The following is a 22,920-nucleotide window of genomic DNA, read 5'->3' as shown; positions in this document are numbered from 1 at the left end:
ATCACGCGAACATCACAAGACCTGTTGAGCTTTGTAACTTGTTACTCGTTACCCCAGCTTGTTTAGAAAAAAAAAACAACCACAAACCGCACAGTGTTCAAACCAGTTTTATTTAAAAAAAAAATAGATATCAAAACATCAAATGTCAAAAGTGCAGTACGGCAAACGTGACAAGTTGCTCTGCACGTTAAAAACTCCTTCCGTTAAAGTCTCCCCGCGTCTCTGAACCTCTGCAGCAGGGGGTCGTCTGCGCGCAAGGCGAAGGCCAGGGCGCGAGAGACGTAGTACTGGGAGTCCGCCCGTAGGTTCTGGATCACATCAGAGAGGAGATGGGCCCGTTCCACCCCACAGCCCGGCGCCTCATAGCCCAGGGCGGTGAAGTGAACGTGGAGGTGGTAGTAAGTGGGCACATAGTGCAAATAAACACGCAGCTTGTTCCCAGCAATCCCATAGCTCTTCAAGATGGCGGCCTGTAGGACAAGCATTTTTTTTTCCCTGTTACTCATCTCCAGCCAACAACATTCCCATTAGCCGACTTTTGTATTCCGCACACGCATATGCAGGACAAACAGGCTTTTATCTAGTTTAGAGATCGCATTTAGCCCTGCGTGATTCATGAGCGAAGAGGCGAATTTTGTTTGTGTGCTGCACAACGAGATATTCTACGCCCAGAGTGGAATGGTCGACAAAGCACACTCCCAAAATGTCCAGCAGGCAGATGTGCGTCTTACAAAATACTTTTTTATGGGCTGGGTTATCGTTCTGACAATCATCAAACACCCTTACAGTAAGGAGGAGAATGCCAATGAGTGGAATAGGACCAATTACCTTTCCAAATGACTTGGCTCTGCTTTCTGCTTTTGTGGAAAGCAACCGATTCTTGGACACCGCACAAAGCCATTTCAGAGTTTCTACGTGACTCTTCTAGAATTTCTGCAGCGTATGGAACACATTGACCTTTCACATCTCTGCCGAGGGCCAGTGGCACTCCTGGTTTCCATAGGAGGCGCCACACCCCGGACGAGAGCTGGCTTTCAAAATGTCAAGATGGAATGCGTTAGGCCAGTTAAGGCAGTTGAACTTGAACTTTATTGCCATATGTAACCGGTACTGGTACAATGGAATTCTTACTTACAGAAAGTCTCTCGATTGTAAAACAAGTGTAAAAAAACAAAACAAAGTGCAAACAGTGCATCAAGACAATGTACAAACAAACAACAGACAATGTGCAAGTAAACATGCAGACAGTTTGAATGTAAACAATACAGACGTGTAAACAATGACTGGAGACGTACAATAAATAAATTACAATGAGGTAGATGGTGATGGTGTAGGTGTGGTCCGAGGGGGGTGGCTAAATGTGTTCGCCAGTCTCACTGCTTGTGGATAGAAGCTATTGAAGAATCTAGTGGTAAGTGTCCGTATGCTCTTATATCTCTTGCCTGAGGGCAGTGGGGTGAAGAGCTCATGCCCGGGGTGGTGACTGTCCTCTGTGATGGCCAGAATTCTACCACGGCAGCGGTCTTCATAGAGCTGTTTAATCTCGGTGAGACCGCAGCCGATGATTTGCGTTTTCAGGGCCCGAGTGTTCATGAAGTGCACTAGTGGCTGGGCCCAAATTCAGAAACAGAAATAAAACAGAAGAGCCGTGACCCGACCCTCTGACCTGGCCACCTTTACCACTAATGCTGCTGAGGGGCGAGCCAGCCACCCGCTGATGGGACCTCTTGGAATGAGTCTCACGGCTAAGAGTTTCTGACCAATGCACATCAGGATGGTTGGCCCTGGGCTCCCTCACCTGTCCGCGCTGCTGGATGTTCAGTAGCAGAGGCAGGTGCGCCGCGGTGAGGTCTCGCAGGCTCCTGATGTCCCGTCGGTGCACGATAGCTATCAGGTACAAGTCATCCAGCTGCAAAGGGAGAACGGAACACAGATCCCGTCTGAAACTTGATCTGAACATTTTTTTTTTCAGCCGGTAGCATTTGTCTTTTTTCTCATGCCCCGTCCCCCCATCTACGACACCCACACCGTAAACTGCAGTTTGCTTCAGATACAAGTGGCCCGAACAAACGCAATGGCACTGTGGCACACTCACTTAGCAAATGATCAAATCCGTGGTGTACGGTAGGTGTAACCAGTAATCACTTTATTTTGCTAAGCATGTTACATGCACAAGGAATCTGATCTGGTTTTGATCGACCGGTGGTGACCCCGCCGGACAAGGTTTTGAGGCAAAAGTGTTCCGGGATGAGAGGAGTCACCGGCAAATTAAAAAAGTAGGAAAACCTGAAGAGGCGCCGTGGATGTCATTCGTGCAGACTGAAGGCACTGGCTCACTGTAGCTCTGAAACAAGGGCGATGATTGGGGACGAGGTACAACTATTCAGAATATGAAAAGGTGGTGACATGGTGATGGCAGTGTGAGTTCTACCTATAAACTGATACTGTCTCATTCCTATTTATTTTGTGTGCCTACCTAGATGGTTCTGTGGAACAGTTAGATAAGATAACATTACTTTATTGGCCATATACAATTTCTTGCATTAGGAATTTGTCTTTCTGCATACCCCAGCTTGCTCTCCATGAGACACACAGACAGGGAGAGAAGCCTGGGGTCAGAGCGCAGGGTCAGCCATTTATACGGCGCCCCTGAAGCAGTTGGGGTTAAGGGCCTTGCTCAGGGGCCCAACGGAGTAGGATTCCTCTGCCAGCCGCGGGATACGAACTGGCAACCTTCCAGCCACAGGCACAGATCCTTAGGCATAGAGCCATCTCTGCTTTGCGCTGCGTTGCACGTCTAGCCTGATTTGTGCAAGCCACTGGGTCTTTTTATTATACTTTTATCTTATCTGTTTGATTGGACTGTGACACATTAGAAAAGTTGCCTACATTGTATGTCGCCCTAGATAAGGAGCAAACAAAGTGAGGTCACAAGCAGCAGACGAAGAAGAGATGCACTGGAAAGTCAAATTAAGATACACTAAGGGTGTCTGAAACAAAATGTCCAACCATGTTAATTATCCTTCCACGTAACATGGTGCTTTTCTAGACACTCTACTCAAACCACTATACAGGTAATGGGGACTCCCCTCCTCTACCATCAGTGTGCATCCCCACCTGGATCATGTGACGGCAGCCAGAGTGCACCAGTACTCTCACCACGCACCAGCTATCAGTGGGGAGGAGAACAGTGATGAACCCAGTTAAGAGATGGGGATTAATTAGGAGGCCATGATTGGTAAAGGCCAAGGGAAATTTGGCCAGGACACTGGGGTAAAACCTCTACTTTTTTCGAGAAACACCCTGGGATTTTTTTTAACGACCACACAGAGTCAGGACCTCGGTTTTATGTGTCATCCGAAGGACGGCACCCTTTTCACAGTATAGTGTTCCCGTCTCTATACTGGGGCATTAGGACCCACACACTGCAGGGTGAGCACCCCCTGCTGGCCCCACTAACACCTCTTCCAGCAGAAACCTTAGTTTTTCCCAGGAGGTCTCCCATCCAGGTACTGGCCAGGCTCACACCTGCTGAGCTGCAGTGGGGCTGCCAGCTGGGAGCTGCAGGGTGATATGGCTGCTGGCTAATGCTGTAGAAAATGAGGCCCTGAAACCATTCATAAAGCAGCTGGCTGACAAAGATTAATTAGCTAATTGCTACCAAATGTAGAGGAAAGTTTTGTTTGTAAGCCGCCTTACACACTTACAGGTCTACCACTATTTATTTATTCCAGATTCTAATCATCATTTACATTCACCAGATTTTTGTCATCATCATCACTTGTCCTCAATGGACTCCCAGGTCGAGTCCATTGAGATGCAACTGCTCACTGACTGCAGGTGGACATTGAACAGGCTGACCCGAGACTCTGCCCTGCAGACCCGAGACCCAAGAACGACCCCACTTACTTGCTTCTGGTCCCACTTAAAATCCGGGAGCAGGACGAAGCCGACGTCCGGATCTGGATCCTCATAAACGATCCTGTCAGCTTCCGCCTTCTTTTCCAAAATATTGTAAACCCACTGCAACACAATCAAATGTCTACTTTAAACATCAGGATTAATCTTGCAAATGAGCAGGACCCTTCAACTGCTATGTTCTCAGCAACTGAAATTCAACATACTAGAGATGCAGGACAATATTGCCCCACTCATGTCCACTTCCTTTATATTCTGACTGTTGTGGTGATTTCTGTACATGCGTGCCTTGCTCTGGTTTACTCTGAAGTGAACAAAGTGTGGGGTTACCAGCGTGATGCCACCTAATATAGACCACACATAAAATATTGTAATGCTGGGTAAAATCTATCATTTTTATAAAGAATAGGGGGGAAAAAAAGCACAGATCAGATTTAAAAATCATGGAGAAGCAAGGTCACAATTAAAAGCCACGCTTTGCTAATGCAGTGACTGTAATCACTTGTTCCTAAGCTGTGTAACCAATGACCCGGTCCCTCTGCTTTTACCACGATCGACCTGTAGGGGGCAGCCATCGCTCTTCTTTGAGTTGCCCATGTAGTTGAACTTTGGCACCCACTAGGACCCACCCAAAGATGTACAGACGGGACTTCATGCCCCCCCCTGCCAAGCTGAGCTGGGGTCTCTCCGTCTCACTGGATAAAAAGACCATATCGCTACACAGAATGACAATCCCAGCACTGACTGGCTGGACCGCAGGATATCTGTCAGGGAAGGTGATGAGGGCAAAGATGAGGCTGGGTCACACAAAAAAACAACACCTGCTTCAAAAAAAAAATGGCCTAAAACATACGAAAATACAGACCAACCTAGGGGACTGACAGGTCTTTTCTCAGCACTGTAATATAGTTAAGACAGCCGTCGCAATCACACATACACGGAATAATGAAATGGAATAAAAATACATTTCCCAGGCAGGCTACATTTGCGTTACTTTATGCGACTCAGTTAGAAATTACTGCTCTATCAACTTCCAGGTAACTTTTTGTGATGGATCAAGGAGGCATTGTTCTCAAAATGCAGAACACACACTGTCTAATGGTCAGCGGCTTCAAGGATAATGAAAGGGGACAAAAAGGTTTGTCTGAAACAATTGCAGTCATCGTCTAGGTTTAACAGGCTGGCACTGGGGAGAAAGTCAGGACTACGCTGAACCTGCCAATACGATGTTATGAATTTACATTATCCAAGAAATGAATAACTCTTGATGCCCAGCACAACCAAAAACTATGCAGTTACACAATCAAGACAAACACCTGGAAATCTCTTTATTATTTTTGGCTCCAATATCCTCATTCTTTGCGGTGCCTAAATTTACGGGAAGAGGAGGGCCTCGATATCGCAGATAGAGAGGCAGGCACTGACCTGCACACTGAAGCTCTGGCTGAGTATGTAGGGGCAGGTGATTCGGCGGTAGTCCTCTCCACTCTCCTCTATCAGAAACAGCTCCTGCTGCAGGTACTTCTTCACATGTTTTGTGGTGGCCGGGCACACCACCGTCGTCTTTATTTCTGGGGTTTAAAAAAAAAAGGAGATGCAGAGTCCCTCTCCAATTACTTGAACTGAAAACAAAACCCGTACATGATTGGCAAGTACCCAGTAAACATGAGTGAGTCTCATATTCAGCCCTTGTCTGTTTTATATCCTACAAGAACTTTAGGAATGCCCTATCACACCCACCCCCCCGACAACTTGCCTTCTGCCCTTTAACGGTTCTAACATGGAGCGCGCGCCACTCTCTCGTTCTCAACAGTTTGAATTCTCGGCCGTCGGTACCTCGCCCCATTTAAGGCTTGAATTATCTGGGGGGAAAAAGAGCGACAGCCAGCCGGGTGCCCTGACCACTTCCAGGAAACATTTCGCAAACGCGATAGGCCGCAGAGCCAGACGTGCAAGACTGACATGCCGCCATGTCGCTTGTCAGCCGGAGTGAAACAGGAACTTCAAAGGTGACTTGACTTTGCCTGCGCTGTCCTGTCTATGCAGACAACAATAAGCCAGGGAAGAAAGCAAAGAAAGGTGAAGGGAGTGCAGTTTCAAAACAGGAAGTGCCTTGTTTCTACTTGAGATCGGGTGTCTTTTTTTCGCGCCATAGACCTCCCCACAGAAGCCCTACAGTGCGATGTAATAAGAGCCACTGATCAGAGCCTCCCACAAGAGTTTAACATTGCCAACAGCGCAAATGACATGGCATCACAATATGCTACCTGCATCTCGCTATGTGTTATATAAAAAAACACGTGTACCTTGTTCACAGTGTCTTAACATTACTTTATTAACCCTTTACAATTTCTTGCAACACCAGACAGAAATGTCTAAGCAAAGCAGAATGATGAAATCCCTCAATTCCTACTAACCAGTATGGCACTACATCTTAGATTTGCAGAACAAAAAAGCTTAGCTGTTGAAGGAGACCTCAGTATCCAGTAGTAATACACTCAAAGGGGTTTAAACAATAAAATGTCAAACATGAACAAAGAAGTGAAAAATGACCATGCATTATGCCATGCTCAGAAAGTTCACTCAACAGAGATACAATGTGAAAAGGCAGTACGATGACAGCTGGAAACTGTCTTCAAGGAGCAGTTCCTGCTCAGTCTGACGTCATCCTTCTTCAAACATTTCCCTTTGCAAAGCACCTGCCTGACCAAAGTAAGGCCGTTTTAAGATGTTCCACACCTGCAAGGTGAGATTGCATCGATACTGAATCACCTGGAAGTGTTTTTTTTTTATTATTTCTTAATCTTCAGAAATTTCAAACCAACCTGAAAGGAAAGCATAGGAAAACTGTGCATCACCCTTCCCAGCAGTTTTGACTGCCAACCTGCTGGACGAGGAACTAAACTCCAATTAAAAGTCAAATCAACAAAATGTGGGAAGGTTACCAATGAGATGAGGCCACATCTAACTAATTTAAATATTTTGGTGAATCCAAAATCATTGGAATTTGTCTTTTCGCATACCCCAGCTTGCTCTCCATGAGACACACAGACAGGGAGAGAAGCTGGGGGTCAGAGCGCAGGGTCAGCTATTGTACAGCGCCCCTGGAGCAGCTGGGGTTAAGGGCCTTGCTCAGGGGCCCCACGGAGTAAGATTCCTCTGCCGGCTCCGGGACCCGCCAAGCGAGCATCATCAGCGGCAAACCAAACTGAAGCTTCACGACTTCCGCTCGTAGGTCGCCGGATGGCATATTTTTTTTCCCGGGTGGTTGTGGGGTGACAACATCTTATCAGAGCCTGAGCTGCAGGCCGCTTTGGGGGTTGCTGATAAACCCTTTGGTGGGTTCAGTCACAGCACGTGCGTGTCTGTCCAGGCAATGCAATGCAAAGCGTGAAAAAGTGAGAGTTTGGTTGTTCGCAGGGCGGAGGATAAGTGTTCCACTCACACACCTCTGCTTCTCACTTTCTGCCCCACTGTTTCACACATCTTAAGAGAACCCCTTCCAAAACATTAATCTGCAGCGTCATCCTCCTCTAACACCTGTATGATATAAAGGATATTTTCAAGGCAAATTAGTGAGAAAAACTCTTTTTCTATTTATTACTCATTCTGGGCGATCTGTGTTGAGTGTAAAATTTTTTGAATTATTTATATATAACACATAGACATGGGGAATTACTACTAATAAATCTGATTATATATAGCGCCTTTTATGGTGCAACATTTCAATATGCTATGGAAAAAAAAAGAATGAAACAGGAGAGGGGTATACACAAATCCACACAGTGAACTATATGGGGATAAAAGACCATAAAATGAGTTTTAAGGCAGGTTTCAAGTGCTGACTGACTTGCAGAAATGTGATACGCAGTGGGGAGTCATTCCGCATTCTTGGAGTAACAGAACAGAAAGTTCAGTCTCCCCGTGTTTGGAGTTTCAGCACTGGGAACTGAAAGAAGGCCAGAGACTGACGCGTTTCTTACGGTCTGTAGGTGTGTCGGGAGTTAAGAGTTCACTGATGTACTCACTTGGCAAACCATTCAAGTTCAGACGGGCAAGCAGCAAAATCTCGAATCTTATTCTGAAATCTACAGGGAGCCAGTGCAAAAAGACTAAAGCAGGCGGTACAGGCTCATGGATTTTAGATTCTGTTAACATCAGAGCAGCGGAGTTCTGAACATTGCTGCAACATGACAAAAAACGATTTAGATACACCACCAATACATTATAATAAAACAAACACTCAATACAGTGCATTAAATAGGACAGATGTGATGTAACATCATTTGAAAAAGCTGTTGCTAGTTGGAAAGGCCAGTCTTCAGTGGCAGAGACTGGCTCTTCACAATCTGGGTCCACACTCGACTTCTCATTTGCCTCTCCAAACACAGGATCCTAATCCCTCACAACTGCAGGCGGTGATGATACTTCTGCGATTACAGACATACTGCACTTTGACTTCACTAATCACCCCTGAAGAGCTTATTGTTACAGGGAGGCTCCTCACTAGAAACACTGAATGACATAATGCTCCACCAGTCAAAGCAATGTCCCACAAACACGTCTCTGAAAGTCGAAAGCTGTTCACATTTAGTGTGCTTGGAGTTCCGTCGTTTATAATGCTGTTCAGTTCAAGGCGATGGCAGCAACACGAGACAGAAATGTCTAAGCAAAGCAGAATGATGAAATCCCTCAATTCCTACTAACCCGTATGGCACTACATCTTAGATTTGCAGAACAAAAAAGCTTAGCTGTTGAAGGAGACCTCAGTATCCAGTAGTAATACACTCAAAGGGGTTTAAACAATAAAATGTCAAACATGAACAAAGAAGTGAAAAATGACCATGCATTATGCCATGCTTAGAAAGTTCACTCAACAGAGATACAATGTGAAAAGGCAGTACGATGACAGCTGGAAACTGTCTTCAAGGAGCAGTTCCTGCTCAGTCTGACGTCATCCTTCTTCAAACATTTCCCTTTGCAAAGCACCTGCCTGACCAAAGTAAGGCCGTTTTAAGATGTTTCACACCTGCAAGGTGAGATTGCATTGATACTGAATCACCTGGAAGTGTTTTTTTTTATTATTTCTTAATCTTCAGCAATTTCAAACCAACCTGAAAGGAAAGCATAGGAAAACTGTGCATCACCCTTCCCAGCAGTTTTGACTGCCAACCTGCTGGACGAGGAACTAAACTCCAATTAAGGGTCAAATCGACAAAACGTGGGAAGGTTACCAATGAGATGAGGCCACATCTAACTAATTTAAATATTTTGGTGAATCCAAAATCATTGCAATTGCCTGCTATTACAGTAGCTTCTCTCTCTTGTATTGTTTCCTTCATAATCCTGGCATTTATGTGTAAGCATTTAATTTTCTGGTATTTAAACATTTTTTTCCCTTAAGTTCTCTTTTTCACTCTACTGTACTTCCTTCTTCCTTTCAACAGAATCTCCACCTGTCCCTTCCATTTAATTCAGTTTTGTTCCAGTTTATTATTTTTTTTATTCAAAATTCTCTGTTTACCTTCAAGGGTGTCACATTTGTGCAGAAACAAAGCGAGCTTTCAGGCCGGGCAATGAATCATAGCCTTCGCTGTGGCAGCAAAGCCCTAACCTCAAAAAAAAAAACTTGAGCAACAAAAGCCTCTTAGAACAACCTCACCTACCCAAGATTAATCTTGAGTTCCACGTGTATTAAAAAAACAGCCAGGCGGTGCAGACAAAACATGGCCAGTCTGAGTGCAGACCGATTCTGGGGCAGATTAATTTCTAATGCCTGTTAATCTCCGTAATCCATTATGACGATCATTTCAGAAGTAAAAGATACGAAAAGGGATACATTTAAAAAATTGCCTGGCAAGGATCGCTTCTGTGTCTCATTCTGGCTTATCAGTTATCAAGGTTTCTGAATGAGACACAGAGGTCTGGGTGATTACAAGCACACAGTGATCTGCAGCCTACTCAGTGTTCTCAAACCGTCTTTGTTCTTTCAGATGTTTTGATGCTCCCATGGCACAGTTTTATACCATGGACAGGGAAAACCCGTGGAGAAGTAAGAGATTGGACAAGATCCAAAATGCAAAGAGGAAAAAAGGCAACATTACAGAAAAGTGCAGGTCATTCTCTCCCTTTCATCTGCTGGCTGCCTGGATGAGTTCACCCCAGGCTGTGCCTTCACCTGTATTGTACCCCCCAGTGCTGGAACCACCTGATCACGGACATCACCTTGATCAACTTCCTGTACTACCTCGGAACCCCACTCTTCAGGCCACTGATCCTGTTCAGCTTTTCCAGCAATGTTAACCTGTAATAGCCAGCAACTACGCACTACAGAACACAAGATCATGAACACTTCATGTTGAGGTATTCTGTGTGCATTGGTTGTAGAGTGGTGAGCAGAGCTGCCTTCCAAGCAGTTCGATTCGTTTGGGGGGGGGGGCGGAGCGGCGGCTCTGTGTCTAAGGATCTGCGCCTGTGGCTGGAAGGTTGCCGGTTCAAATTCCGCAGCCGGCAGAGGAATCCTGCTCTGCTGGGCCCCTGAGCAAAGGCCCTTAACCCCAGCTGCCCCAGGGGCGCTGTATAAATGGCTGACCCTGCGCTCTGACCCTCAGCTTCTCTCCCTGTTTGTGTGTCTCATGGAGAGCAAGCTGGGGTATGTGTAAAGACAAATTCCTAAGAAATTGTATAGGGCCAATAAAGTGATCTTATCTTATCACTCTTTAGTCTTGAGTCCTTCCCTTCCATCACAGCAGCTACTGTCATGTGCTAGCAGTTTGGTTATTTTTAAAGATATTTTAGTTGCCCTTTAAAGGATACCTCATTATTTCCATTTCAATCTGAATTTGTTTTCCTTTCTCATATTTACCGTATGTATATACACTGTTTATCAGCATAACCTTATTTGATTCATTTAACTGCTATAATGGTTTTAAATGAAAGCCTAAAATAAAACCAAAAAAACAGAAAGCATATATGATATATCCATACTTTCGAATCAGGCTAGAATTGTTTTTTTTTCCCCATGTTCATTTATTATCAGTTTCTCTGCTTGTAAAACAGCAATGGGTCTTATGCGACCCAAATATCCTCACTGTTGCCAGATGTAATAAAATAGTAAATAAAAAAAGTAATGGCAATTCCAAATAACCAGATGACATGTCACCTGTAATCGGAAATGAAATCAAGCAGGCCAGTTGTTTTCCCGAACTAGTGAGACAACAGACCAGGAAGGAGGTGCAAACTCAAACATTTCTTCGCAACACTGACGAACTTCTATTTCCAAATGGTTTCCAAGGACAGGCAGTGCCTGAGCCCACATTTCCCCCTGGGTGCAGCTAAGGGCAATCCGAGCTATGTCCTACCTTGCTTCTCATATACTTGCCGGCCATCTTACATTAGTCCTTCGCCTCTTGGAAGGTATTAGTCGTTAGGCCAACCCCAATCACAGGCCTGCCTCACAGACAGACGTCCTACTGATGGAAAATTGCAGTGGACACTCTAAACACCCTCCAAACCAGAACATAACTCGGCATAATGGAGTCTCTAAGCAGATGGCCTGTAGCCACCTGTGCTTACTCATTGTTTACTGACTCATACCAATATGGTTTATGAAATAGCCGTTTAACGTTCAGTATCATTTAAGCAATATTAGTGGTACCCCGCCCCCCCCCTCAACACACAGCGATATGGAGCATCATGGCCAAAAGCTTTCCATCAGATTTTCAGCTCTGGTCTTCTGAGGTTCTTTAATATTTACCACAACTTCAACCTGGGCCACACAAAAACCACAGTGGTTTCAAATGATTCATCTGTTGCACAAAGTCAATGTGGTAAAGCTCTGTTCCATGTGTCGGTTGTACACAGCAATAAAGCATGTAGCTCTGCCAAAGGACACTGTGAAAATCCAACCTTGAACCACCACAACAGAGCCCAGAAAGTCCTTAGAAAACACCCAAAGTGATCCAGAGGCCCTTTCGTCCAAAACAGAGAAGGAATGCAGGATAGATATACCAGGGCGTAACCGTCCAAGCCTAGACACATAAGTAAGAGGAAAAAAAGAAATAAACACAACTGTGAGCATTTTGAAGAGGAGTCAGTTATCGGAAATGGCACACACTCATTCGGAGAAAGGTTTTCCGTGCGCTGCCTGTCACATTTGTTATTTTAAAGGCATATTGATTCATTACGACAAAATCAGTGTAACAATTTGGACAACATTTGCTTATCAACAGAATATATTTCTACCACAGTGCCTATCACGTGCAGTATGTAGCTCTATTTTCTGTTACAAGAAAAACTCTAAATATTGTCGGACACTGCCAAATAAGAAAAGATAAGATACAGATATTCCCAGAACTTCTTCTTGCTGTTATGAAAGAGAGCGCATACCTGGTTTCATCAATACTTAAGAACATCACATTCTCCCCAACCGGCCATAACATCTCCTGGCCAACCAAATCCCAATCTCCACTGAGACTTTTCTTTCTCTTGAAAAAGCCAGGAATACTGTACCACGGTAAAAGCAAAGCAAAGCTGGCAAAGAAGTGCAGGAAACTTCGCGAGACCCTGGGAAAAGTGTGACGAACGAGTGTGAAACATTAGCAAAGCAGATGAAAGGCTTGATATACTTCAGAGTAGCGTTCTAAAAGTGAACAACAGTGACACAAACTACGACACGAGAGACAATCTGCGAGGAGCCACACGCCAACACATCGGCTCTCTCCGGCGCCATGTCGCTTAGGAGCCTGAACCTCCAGGTTTAAAGAAAGCCTCTTTCTCATAGCCGTAAGATTTCTGAACACCACCTCTTAATCCTCCTACTCCTCACATTACTGCCCATTGCTTCTGCACTGAACTCACAATAGTCACCACTCGTTTTTGCACACTGCTGCCATTTGAATGCTGCTGAAAATCAGTTTATTACCCTTCTGTAGACTGCTGCTCTTGTATTCTGTACTAATCTCATGCTTAATCGCTTAATCGCATGCTATGGTTTTATGTTCTTGCCCCCAACAATTTGTGTTGTCATGTGGTATGTGAGGAAATGCACAAGCCAGGATTTCCCTGCGCTCGGGTACATTTGGCAAATCCACTTGAAACTGCATAAACACGGAGAAAACCACACCCAGTTAATGAGCACATATTCTTTCAACACCTTCCAGAGTTAACCAGTGCATTACCCTTCACTCCAACCCCCCCCGAATGACTGAGAAATATTCCCGATAATCAAACTCCGAGAGATCCCCCCCGCCGGAGAAGGGTTTTCTCTGAGACGCACCACTGAGATGGGCGGGCGGCCGCAGGTAATAGGTGCTGTAGATGTCGTTCCTCATCTCCAGCTCCAGACGGGAGCTCCGGAAGAGCTCCTCCAGGGCGTCCTTCTGGATGGGGGTCTTCTCCAGGATCACCACCGCCTCCTGCTCCGCCAACTTTGGGGACGCGGCCAACAGCAAGGCGGATGAAGAAACAAGGGGGACAAAAAAAATGTATTCAGTATGTACTGACCCCCCCATCGAGACCGTTTCATGGGGTGTTCATTCTGTGAAATTCATGCCTCTGCGATTCTGATTCTAGAGATCAAGTTTCATGTTGCAGTCATCCCTGATCTCATCTCTCGCCTCCTACCAGACAACAAGAGCCTTTTCAACGTGTTGCTCAACTTTAACCCCGGAGTGTGGACGTGTCTGCAGGCTTTTATTCCAGCTCGGCTCCTAACGAGCACAGTGAGCTCATTATTGCGCGAAGTGGACTCGATGGCTGTCAAGGACTGCAGCTGTTCTAAACAGACCTACAACCCACGCTGGACCTGGAGAGAGGCACCCTGGGTTTAAGACGACAGAGCCAGCCCAAGAGAAATCACACTAGAGAAGACCGACAGCTATGTAAATATACACAGGAGAGCCAGCTCACACAACCCTGCCTGCCACAACTGTAGATTCAGGTTTATTACTCAGTCAAAAAAAAATTCCTTTATTTAACCAAATAAGCCAGCTGTAAACTAATTCCCTTTTACAATGATGTAAATGAACACCATGTCTTCTGGATCCTGTTCCAGGCCAGTTCTTAATGACGGGCCAATGCATTTCCAATCTTCTATAGAGGGCGTATTTAAGGGATAAGATCACGCTGTATTGTTGTGCATATGATAAATGCACTTTGACCGATTGGTATTTGTAATCGTGCGTTCAACCCTTAAAATATCAAACGTGATTTCAACCCACTCGTATCAACCCGAAAAGCAATATTGGAGTTTCAGAACTTCGGAACTGCCGAAACCTGCCCTGCCCTGTGTAAGCAACCAGTTTGTCCACTGCAGCAGGAAAAACACTCATTTTGCATGTGAACAATGCTTCTCACCCCCACCTGTCTGTTCACGGCCGTTTGTCATTAACTGGTCAACTAGTACCAGCTGTTCGGTCAGGGAGATGGGAAACAAGTGCAGGAAAAGTTGTTGAAAACAGAACTCAGCGTTTCTGAAACCCTGTACCGACCGAAGAAAAGTTCAACTAAAAGTCTAAACAGGCAAGAAGACCAATTAACTTATCAATTAGCACTGGAGCTGTAGAACTCAGCTGGAACCTTAAATCACTGTAGCACAGAAAACAGAACCATTAATAGGTAGAAAAGAACAATAACTGTGAAAAATGTAGCTGGACATAATTCAATAGGACATAGTAATGTTAAAAGTTACTAAATTTTAATATAAATTAATGTGAAGCATTAGCGGTTTTAAAAACGCACCTGAAAACGGCTTAAACGGACGTGTTTTAGTTTATCCTGTAAATTGCCCCAGTAACAGTGAAGAATTAGAACAATTTGCACCCAGGAACGATAGTGGGGGGAAAAATAAATTCTGAAAACAAAAACATGAAAGTGGTTTAAATGTTTTAATGTGGGGGGGATTCGGATCTGTTTTCTGAGAGCCCAGGGGTAATTCCTCCCATTCGTCACCCAGGTTCGTCAGATGAGTCCCCTTAAACACTTGTTTATTTCGTACCGCTTAAATGCCACTCAAGCGTTCACAAAATGTGCAATTTCGTTACTTCGACAAAAGGGATGCCCACGGGCACAAAAACTACCGGATGCATCCCGGCCGGTAGCTCTATAGCACAGTTACAAGCGCCACCTGGCGGTTACTAAATTAACTGCAGGGTCTCGTTTTCGGCGTATGAAAATATAAATAAATAATGAGGCAAAAACGATTGATGGATGTACGACTTTTAAATAATTGTGTTCAAACTGGTAACAACGTCTTCTGTGTAGTTTTTTTTTGTTCACTTCACCTTATTGGATACATTTTCTCCTTTGTCTGCAATAGTTGTTGTTCAATAAAGCTTTGGGGAAAAAATCGTTCACACCATTTCACGTCACACCTCAGAACCACCACCACCACCACGAATAAACAAGTTTTAATTCCAGTTAAGAAACAAACGTGGCTCTCAGTTAGGAGATTTATCTCATAATTCATTTGGTCAGGAACTTTTATCAAAGACAGAAGCAATATTCTGATGATGCTTCATTTTCATTTAGGTGTCCCTCACGGTGAACTAACGGGGCAAAAAGGCATGTCATTTTCTGAACAAAAACTATTTAACCTACAAGACAAAAAGGTGCTTCAACTGTTGTTTTTCATATTGAAAGAGCCGAAAAAAGAACAGCGCTATGGCGCAGTGGTTAGCAGGGTCAGGGAAAACTGGCCCTGGTGTGAGTGTGTGTCTGTGTGTGCGTGTCCGGCAATGGACTGGCGTCCTGTCCAGGGTGTACCCTGCCTTGCGCCCTTTGCTTCCCAGATTCCCTGCGACCCCGTACTGGGAGAAGCAGGGAGGGCACAGATGGATAGATGAAAAAAATATATCAGTGGTTCCCAGTCCTGACCCTGGTGACCCACACAGCTCTTATTTGAACAAAAAAGTTGCATCACTGGAATATTTGCGGTCACAAGTTTGGGATTTTATTTCACTTACAAAATACAAACTGTCAAAGCTACAGCATGATTCACAGCTGGGAACAAACAGTTGAAATGTTATTATTATTATTATTATTATTATTATTATTATCAAAATAGTGTGTGGGTCACCAGGAACCACTGGGAACCTTAATGTTCATCAGGAAGTTTATTGTGTTGAATTCTAACAAAATTGTGACTTTGTTATAAAAACATATTTTAAGTTTATAAAACAAGAGAACGTTTCGTGGATATTTGTGTACAAACACTTTTCCTCCACATACATATACTAGCTTTAATAATAGAAACATTGAAATTGAAAGAGACTCACATTTGGCCATAAGCGCCACAAAATTGAAGACAGTTATTGAATTACTCTGATTCTCTGAGAACTTTTCCCAGTTTTTTATTCCTCAATTACAACTAACTTCTGAGACTCTACAGTGGTCTGATAGTAAGTGACGTGTATAAATTAAAGAAAGGAATGTGACAAAAACAAGAGAAATTTACTTTGAAGGTTAATACTCTTCCTGCAAAATCTTGTGGAATGTAACCTTTGGATGCAAAAAATCCGAGATTGAATTTTAAGACCCCTTTTGAATAATGTCTCCGTCATACAGCTAACAGGTGAATGTTATGAAGAGGTATATATTATCCATAAGATGTATCCAGTTAAAATGGTTCTATTGTAAAAAAAAACTATAGCTTATTTTACCACTGCACTACAATAATACTGAACTACAGTAACATATTTTAGAAAAATATTTTTCAGGATTTTAACAGACATTTTGTTAGCAGTGATGCTTTGCTTTCAGAATGGAATTGGATATAGTAAACCTTATTTAACAGTTCTCAATCTGTTCCTTACAATACTGTTCTAAGACTTGTGCTCTTTTTGCATAATTCTGTTCATGACAAAAGTGTTCAGGCTGGCACGATGGCGCAGTGGTTAGCATTACCGTCTTGCAGCCCTAGGGCCCTGGGGTCAATTCTGGACCTGGGGTGCTGTCTGTGTGGAGTCTGGATGTTCCCCCCCCTTCACATGAGTTTCCTCCCACAGTCCAAAGAAATACTGGTTCATTGGTTGGCTTCTAAAAAAACTGACCTTGGTTTGAACCCAAGTGTGTTTGTGTGTGTCCTGTGGACTGCTGTCCCATCCAGGCTGGACCTTGCCTTGTGGCTATTGCTTGCCAGGAGGACAAAAGCATTCAAAGAAAAAAAAAAGTGGTTAACTAAACAATGTTTGGAATACAGGGCTTATCACAGGTCCTAATGAGTTCTAAGCAAAAACTTTCAACTAGAATCCTCTAGTGCCTCAGACCGCTACTTAAAATAACTCTTTATTTTAACCTAATATGGCAATAAAGGCAATAACTTGTAACCAGTTGTTCCCGCTTTTTTATAACGTGCAAAGTGTTTAACTAATTCACTTCCAAGAAATTTGTAGAGTAGTAGAAAGCAAATATGAAACTGCAATCTAGAGTGGTTAATACACCTGTCAATATGTGCTGTACATGTAAATACCTACGGTAAATAGGCAACAGGCAAGCACCATTTCTTAATTTAAGTCAGTCAACACTTAATAGACCAAGATCAGATTTCTGGATACACTCTGGACTAGATCGCAGGACACACAGACACACACACTCACACACCAGGGCCAATTTTTCCAGAAGCCAATTAACTACATGGGGCACGTGGGGAGACCAAACAGACTCCACACACAGTACAACTCCTGGGATTGAATCCAGCGCCACAGCACTACGAAGTCGTACATGCTTAACCCTGCACCGCCGTGCTGCACAGTTTAGAGATCATCCGAGACCAAAACCTAACTTTTCTGCCCTCGAGCACCAGAGTGCTTTTAATTAAACAGATGGCTTGTATCACTAATCGGACGGGAGCTGAAACTTTAAAAGCAGGTTACCAACGACTGGGAATCTCCAGGACCAGGATAAGAAGGTCTCAGCCGCACATTCATCGCCTCGCCTGATTTTGCTGAAGCTTTCATTCTTAAGTTGAAGAGTCTCTTTTTTTTCCCCACCTCGGTCCCTGCCGTACATTTGCGAGGCATGAATAAAAGTCCTAAATGATAACACGGTCTTGTTTATGGTTAGTGCAATACACTTGTCCTGTACCTTCCCCTGGAGAAAGATGGTTTTCTCCCGCGCCGACTCCCGCAACACCCTCTCCGTGCGGAACCCGGCCAGCACACACCCGGACTCGGACCCGGGCTCCCCGTCACCCGGGGCCTCGGCGCTGCGGTGCTCCTGTCCGTCCTGCCCATCCGCGCCCGGGCAGTCCACCTCGCTGTCCCTCCTCCGCTTCTTCGCGTCCGCCATCACGGTTTTGAAAAGCCTGCACACAGCCAATCCTCTGCGACTAACAAAGAGGCGCCGAGGAACCCGGGAGCTCTCCGGCTGCACTGAGGCCCTTTGCAAGAGCGCCCCACACAGGCCTGTCTTTGAAAACAGCGCGGCATCTTGCTCTGCAAGACCACAGCGCCCAGTTCTGATCCTCAATGCCTAATTGCACCAATAACTAAGCTTTTACCCTTTTTTTTTTTAAATGATGTGACGTGAGCACCTCGCATTGCCCATTTACGTCCTCGGCAAGCAGCGACTTGTCCGGATTGATCATTTGTGAAACTGGGCCTTTTCTGTATGCATACGTGACAACCCTATTTTATTGTAACTGCAAGTCCGTGTAATTCATGATAAAGGGAAGTGCGCGTCGTGGCGGTTTCCGTCACACGGACAAAAAAAAAAAACCAACAACAAAACAAAAAAGTGTTTGAGATGAGAGTCGGTGATGCATTACGACTAGCAGAAATCAACCACACATTATGTTCTGTAAGTATTTTAGATAAAACCAGCCACTCTTTCCTTCTACAAATCTGTCGCTTGTCCTCAAAATAAACGACAGCTCTAACGATGCTTGAAAAAGAAAGGTGCAACTCAATAAACTTCAATGTTTATTTCTGTAAACAATGTCACCAGTGATACCTTTAAGCAAAGGCAGTTTCTGTAACGTACATTCGCTCGACACGGTTATGTCAATGCCCATATTTAAAACGACAGGAAATAGCCGAACTTAACCTTTACTTGCTCAGCTTATTTCTCCGGCTGTGTACAAGTTCAGCCGTGTCGTGTCGAATTCAGTATGCCGTGGAAATCTGTATCCCCTTTCAAAGTGCGCATGTCGTATTGCCTGTAGGAAACGCGCAATTCTCAAATGTCAGGTTTAAGTATTATATTTGCATGTCCAGAACAACAACAAGACTCGCACAAGCACTGTTTGTGCGTAGTAGACGCGCAATCTTGAATGTCAGGTTTACTTAAGTGTTACAATTGCGAGAAATGAGGTGTTAATCAGCAATTGCGTCTTCCTATTAATTTTGTCTTCATGTGCATTACACAAACTAACTCCTGGCGAGGAACCGAAATAAATATGAAAAGACAGTTCGTTCCGTTTTTTTTTTCTTTGCCTGCAATATTTTATCGGTAGGCAGAAAGGGTAATCTCAGCCGTGTTATCTGCCCCACAATCGTATCCCCCTTACATATGTCTGTCTCCCACAGAAGCCACGCTCTCTCATGCGATACCCTTCTCCCGTCTCCCCAGGAGGTAACTTCCATCACCCGACGGCGTCTCTCGCCATCCGGGTCGGGCAGATCGGCGGTCTCGGTCTTTCTCGTTTAGAGGCGTTTGCCTGCGAGTCCCCGGCTCCTGCCGCATCTCCGCCCGGCTGGGGGGACCCAGGGTTGTGTAGGAGCTCCGGCTCCGAGGGGGAAGGCGTCGCTGTTCCGGAGCAGGGCTGCACCCTGCGAGGGGCGAGGTCGGACAGCCCGTCGACCGCTAGGGAGCGCTGGGAGTCTGGGCAGCTGTGCCGGCCGGAGCTCCGACTGTTGCCGTCGGTTTTACACACCTTCAGCAGGTCTACAGTAAAGAGATGATATTTCTTAAACAGAGGAGCATGGCTTCCACACGACCTCCGCGTCATACCACTAAACCGTGTGAAATTGTAAGACGGTAATATACACGCAGAAATGTTTTTTTAAAAAGTTCGATGTTTTGGCCAGCAACATCTTAGCAAAGATGTCTTAAATATTTCAGTGTTATCATATTATCGGTAAATGGTTGCTTTAATAAATAATAGTTAATACAATCTTACTTGTACTAGTACGCAACTGGGGGAAAAAATATTTTTATCGTTTGGGTGCTAACACGACATTTTAATGCTAACGGTAGTTTCCCCAGGCTGAATTGTAAACGTAACACGGGAATCGTCATTCCCGTTTCACAAAAAAGAAGTAATAATCAAGGTGCACAGTCAATTTCGAGGCGCCGGTTACACCTGCAAGGGGAGAGAATGAACCCGTTTCTACACTCCTCTGACCCCCCCACCCGTCTCGAGCTGCCCAGCGCCGGACAAGAGAGTTAGTGTCAATAGGAGAGGCAGCGTGTCTCTTACTGACGTCACTCCAAGCCTGACGTCACAGGAGCTGCTGGTGCACTACGAGCCCGGGGGGGAGCTCCTGGCGGTGCTCTGATAACTGTGCCGCTGGCCACTTAACCTGGTCCCAGCTTGGCCAGTGACACGAGCTCGAACCAGGAACACCTGGACCACGCTGCCCCGCCTCTGTGCCGGGGCCAGTCCCTCGACTGCGGGGCCCCCCCTCTCTCCGTTGGGGAAAGCGCGGCGCTACGCTGACTCACAGCTCAGCACACTCTTGTACACCAGGCCGTAGCCCCTCTCGCGGTCCAGGGTGACGTCAATGTAGTAGTAGAACCGCAGCTCGTCGGGGTACTCGGCGCGCGGCAGCTGGAGCATGATGGGAATGAGCCTCCCGTCGGCCATGGGCGCCTCGGCCAGGGCCTGGTGCACCTGGTACCTGCACCAGGGGTCCCCGAGGAAGCTGCGGGTGATGAGCACGGCCCAGCAGTGGCTGCTGCTCACCGCCCGGAAGAGCTCGGTGGGGACGGCGCCCCCCGGGGCCGAATCGCGCCAGTGCAGGAAGCAGCGCAGCGGGGGCTGCCGAGCCTCGAGGTGGGAGACCAGGAGCTGGGCTTCGGAGACGTCGGCCTCGCTGTGGCACACGCACACGTCGTAATCCCGGCTCCACCGGGCGCTGCTCCGCAGGTCCGGCATCGGAGACCAGGAGGATGACGGGGAAGCCAAGGAGGAGTAGTCCGCGAAGGAGGAGGAGGAGGACGAGCGTGATGCCGCGGGGGGCTCTTTCTCATCTGCCGAGGAGCCTGGAGCAGAGCCTCTCTTTCTGCGGGGGAGGATGCGCCAGAGGCTGACTGGTGGAAAGGAAGAACGCGTTGGGAGAAGCCCTTTTGTGCCGAACCATCCCCAGCCGAGTCAATTATTTCAAGTCGGGAGCGGCGTCAGCGTGCGTAGGCTGCAGAGGAACAAGTCAAGGCTTATTCCAGGCTGAAAAGAGAAGAAAGGAAACACACCCTTTCGACCGTTCGCGAGAAGACACCCGAAGAAGACCCCACAGCCGAAACGTTGTGTTTTTTTTCTCTTTTCAGCCTGGAATAAACCTTTACTTGTTCCTAAATTCTTTAAAGCTCAGTCCAGCAGGAAGTGGGGGGGGGGATCAGTTGGGGTCCTGCCCTTTAAAGATCTCCTTCAAATGGCTTGATCCTCATTCGTGACAGATGGTGACAGTCATGGGAACCCCTGTGCATAAAATGTGAGAATTGTTGGAAGTCTGCACATTTGAATGCTAAATGATGAAGTGGGTGCGTGCCCATCAAAACTGTCTATTGATATTGCTGCTCATGGATGGAAGACTAAAACTGTATTCTGTGGATAAGAAATACCAGGCAGTGATAGAATGAGCATACGTGTGACTTACAGGACATGCTTCCAGTGGGAGACGTCTGTATGTTGTTAATTGTTCCTGCAAGACAGATGCAGAGAGAAATTAAAGGTCTCCTAGCAGGGGCCCGTAACTCTCACCAGCCCAAGTGTACAGTACAATTACCTGCTCCCTGCTCACACGCTAGAAACAGAAGTGGACTACTAAGCTTTCTTCATTAATAAGCACTTGTACTGGATTTTATATCACATAATACAAAGAAGGGAGAAAAGGTATCCAAAAAAAGATAAACAGCGGTTGCTACAAATCAGAACTCTCAGTTCACATACATATTTTGCTTTGATACTTTTCAAGTGTTCAGGCAATATCAATAAGCACTTTGAGTTGAGTGTCCAGAAAAGCGCTATATAAGTGTAAGCAATTATTATTATTATTATATTGCATTTCCATCTTATTAAAGTAGGGAGTAACGTTAGACCATTGTTTTCTACATAGGATATCGAGGCAATATTACCAACGGATCGAGTATACCCGACTGTTGCTTTCAGAACTATATCTCCTCGTGACGTGTCAGTTTTTTCCTGCAGGATTCCTTCTGCCTTTTTTTTTTTAGATCCGTTACAATTAAAAATCATACTTTTGCTTTTTTTTTCTCTCTCGCCTTCCGACGCCTCATACCAAAAGTGAGGTTCATGAAGTCTCCGACTTCCAGAACTTAACATTTTGTATTTTAAAAAGAGTCGTGTGATGACAGGGACTAGAACCCTCAGCACACCTATTGCCTGCTGGTACCGAAAACGTATTGGAGTTTCCCCCCCAGTTTCTTCCCATATTAAAATGCTGCTAAAGTACAAAAAACGAGAAGATGAGGGTTCACAGCACAAGCAACTCACCGCGTTGAAAACTCTACCTGTGACCGAATCATGAGCAATGCAAACCGAGATTTCGGGACTGTCGACGTTTATACTTCCCCTAGCAGCCTGCAAAGTTTACTTCCTGTTGTGTTTAGCAAATGAAATAACAGTGCCGAGACGGGCATTGAGCCCCTTTTGCTTCCTTCCGCAAAACAGTTCAACAGGGGCGGCAGCCAACCGAAAACACACTGTAAATGAGTCTTAATGTCATCTGCTGCTTTCATTTCACTCATCGTGGGGAGCCGCAGAATTCTCTTGTCAATAACCCCCTCCACACACAGTATCGTCGCTTGTGCACCCTCAAGCGTCTC

General features: G+C 45.5%; 2 protein-coding genes and 1 long non-coding RNA gene across 4 annotated transcripts; 1 reads left to right on the top strand and 2 right to left on the bottom strand.

Moving 5' to 3' along the window:
* Positions 1-91: 91 nt before the first annotated feature.
* Positions 92-18,204, bottom strand: dcps (decapping enzyme, scavenger). Its single transcript, XM_069182581.1, has 6 exons — positions 18,001-18,204; positions 13,196-13,346; positions 5,344-5,489; positions 3,910-4,023; positions 1,799-1,909; positions 92-470 (listed from the first exon to the last, which is right to left on the bottom strand). The coding sequence occupies exons 1-6, from the start codon at positions 18,202-18,204 to the stop codon at positions 204-206; spliced, it is 993 nt and encodes a 330-aa protein (XP_069038682.1). The 3' UTR covers positions 92-203.
* A 420-nt stretch (positions 18,205-18,624) lies between these two features.
* Positions 18,625-20,153, top strand: LOC138224624 (uncharacterized). 2 transcript variants are annotated; one of them, XR_011183087.1, is made up of 2 exons: positions 18,625-18,714; positions 19,486-20,153. It is a non-coding gene; the product is annotated as an uncharacterized lncRNA (long non-coding RNA). The 2 variants fall into 2 exon arrangements; XR_011183086.1 differs by having other exon boundaries at positions 18,627-18,714; positions 19,443-20,153.
* Positions 18,824-22,916, bottom strand: tirap (toll-interleukin 1 receptor (TIR) domain containing adaptor protein). Its single transcript, XM_015337403.2, has 4 exons — positions 22,589-22,916; positions 21,732-21,776; positions 20,581-21,168; positions 18,824-19,800 (listed from the first exon to the last, which is right to left on the bottom strand). Exons 2-4 carry the CDS (start codon positions 21,736-21,738, stop codon positions 19,499-19,501), a joined length of 897 nt encoding a protein of 298 aa, XP_015192889.2. The 5' UTR covers positions 21,739-21,776; positions 22,589-22,916; the 3' UTR covers positions 18,824-19,498.
* Positions 22,917-22,920: the final 4 nt, after the last annotated feature.

Source organism: Lepisosteus oculatus, chromosome 23, assembly GCF_040954835.1.
Source record: "Lepisosteus oculatus isolate fLepOcu1 chromosome 23, fLepOcu1.hap2, whole genome shotgun sequence".
NCBI classification, from domain to species: domain Eukaryota; kingdom Metazoa; phylum Chordata; class Actinopteri; order Semionotiformes; family Lepisosteidae; genus Lepisosteus; species Lepisosteus oculatus.
Note: the sequence above shows the minus strand (reverse complement) of the source record. Positions and strands in the feature narration are given on the sequence as shown.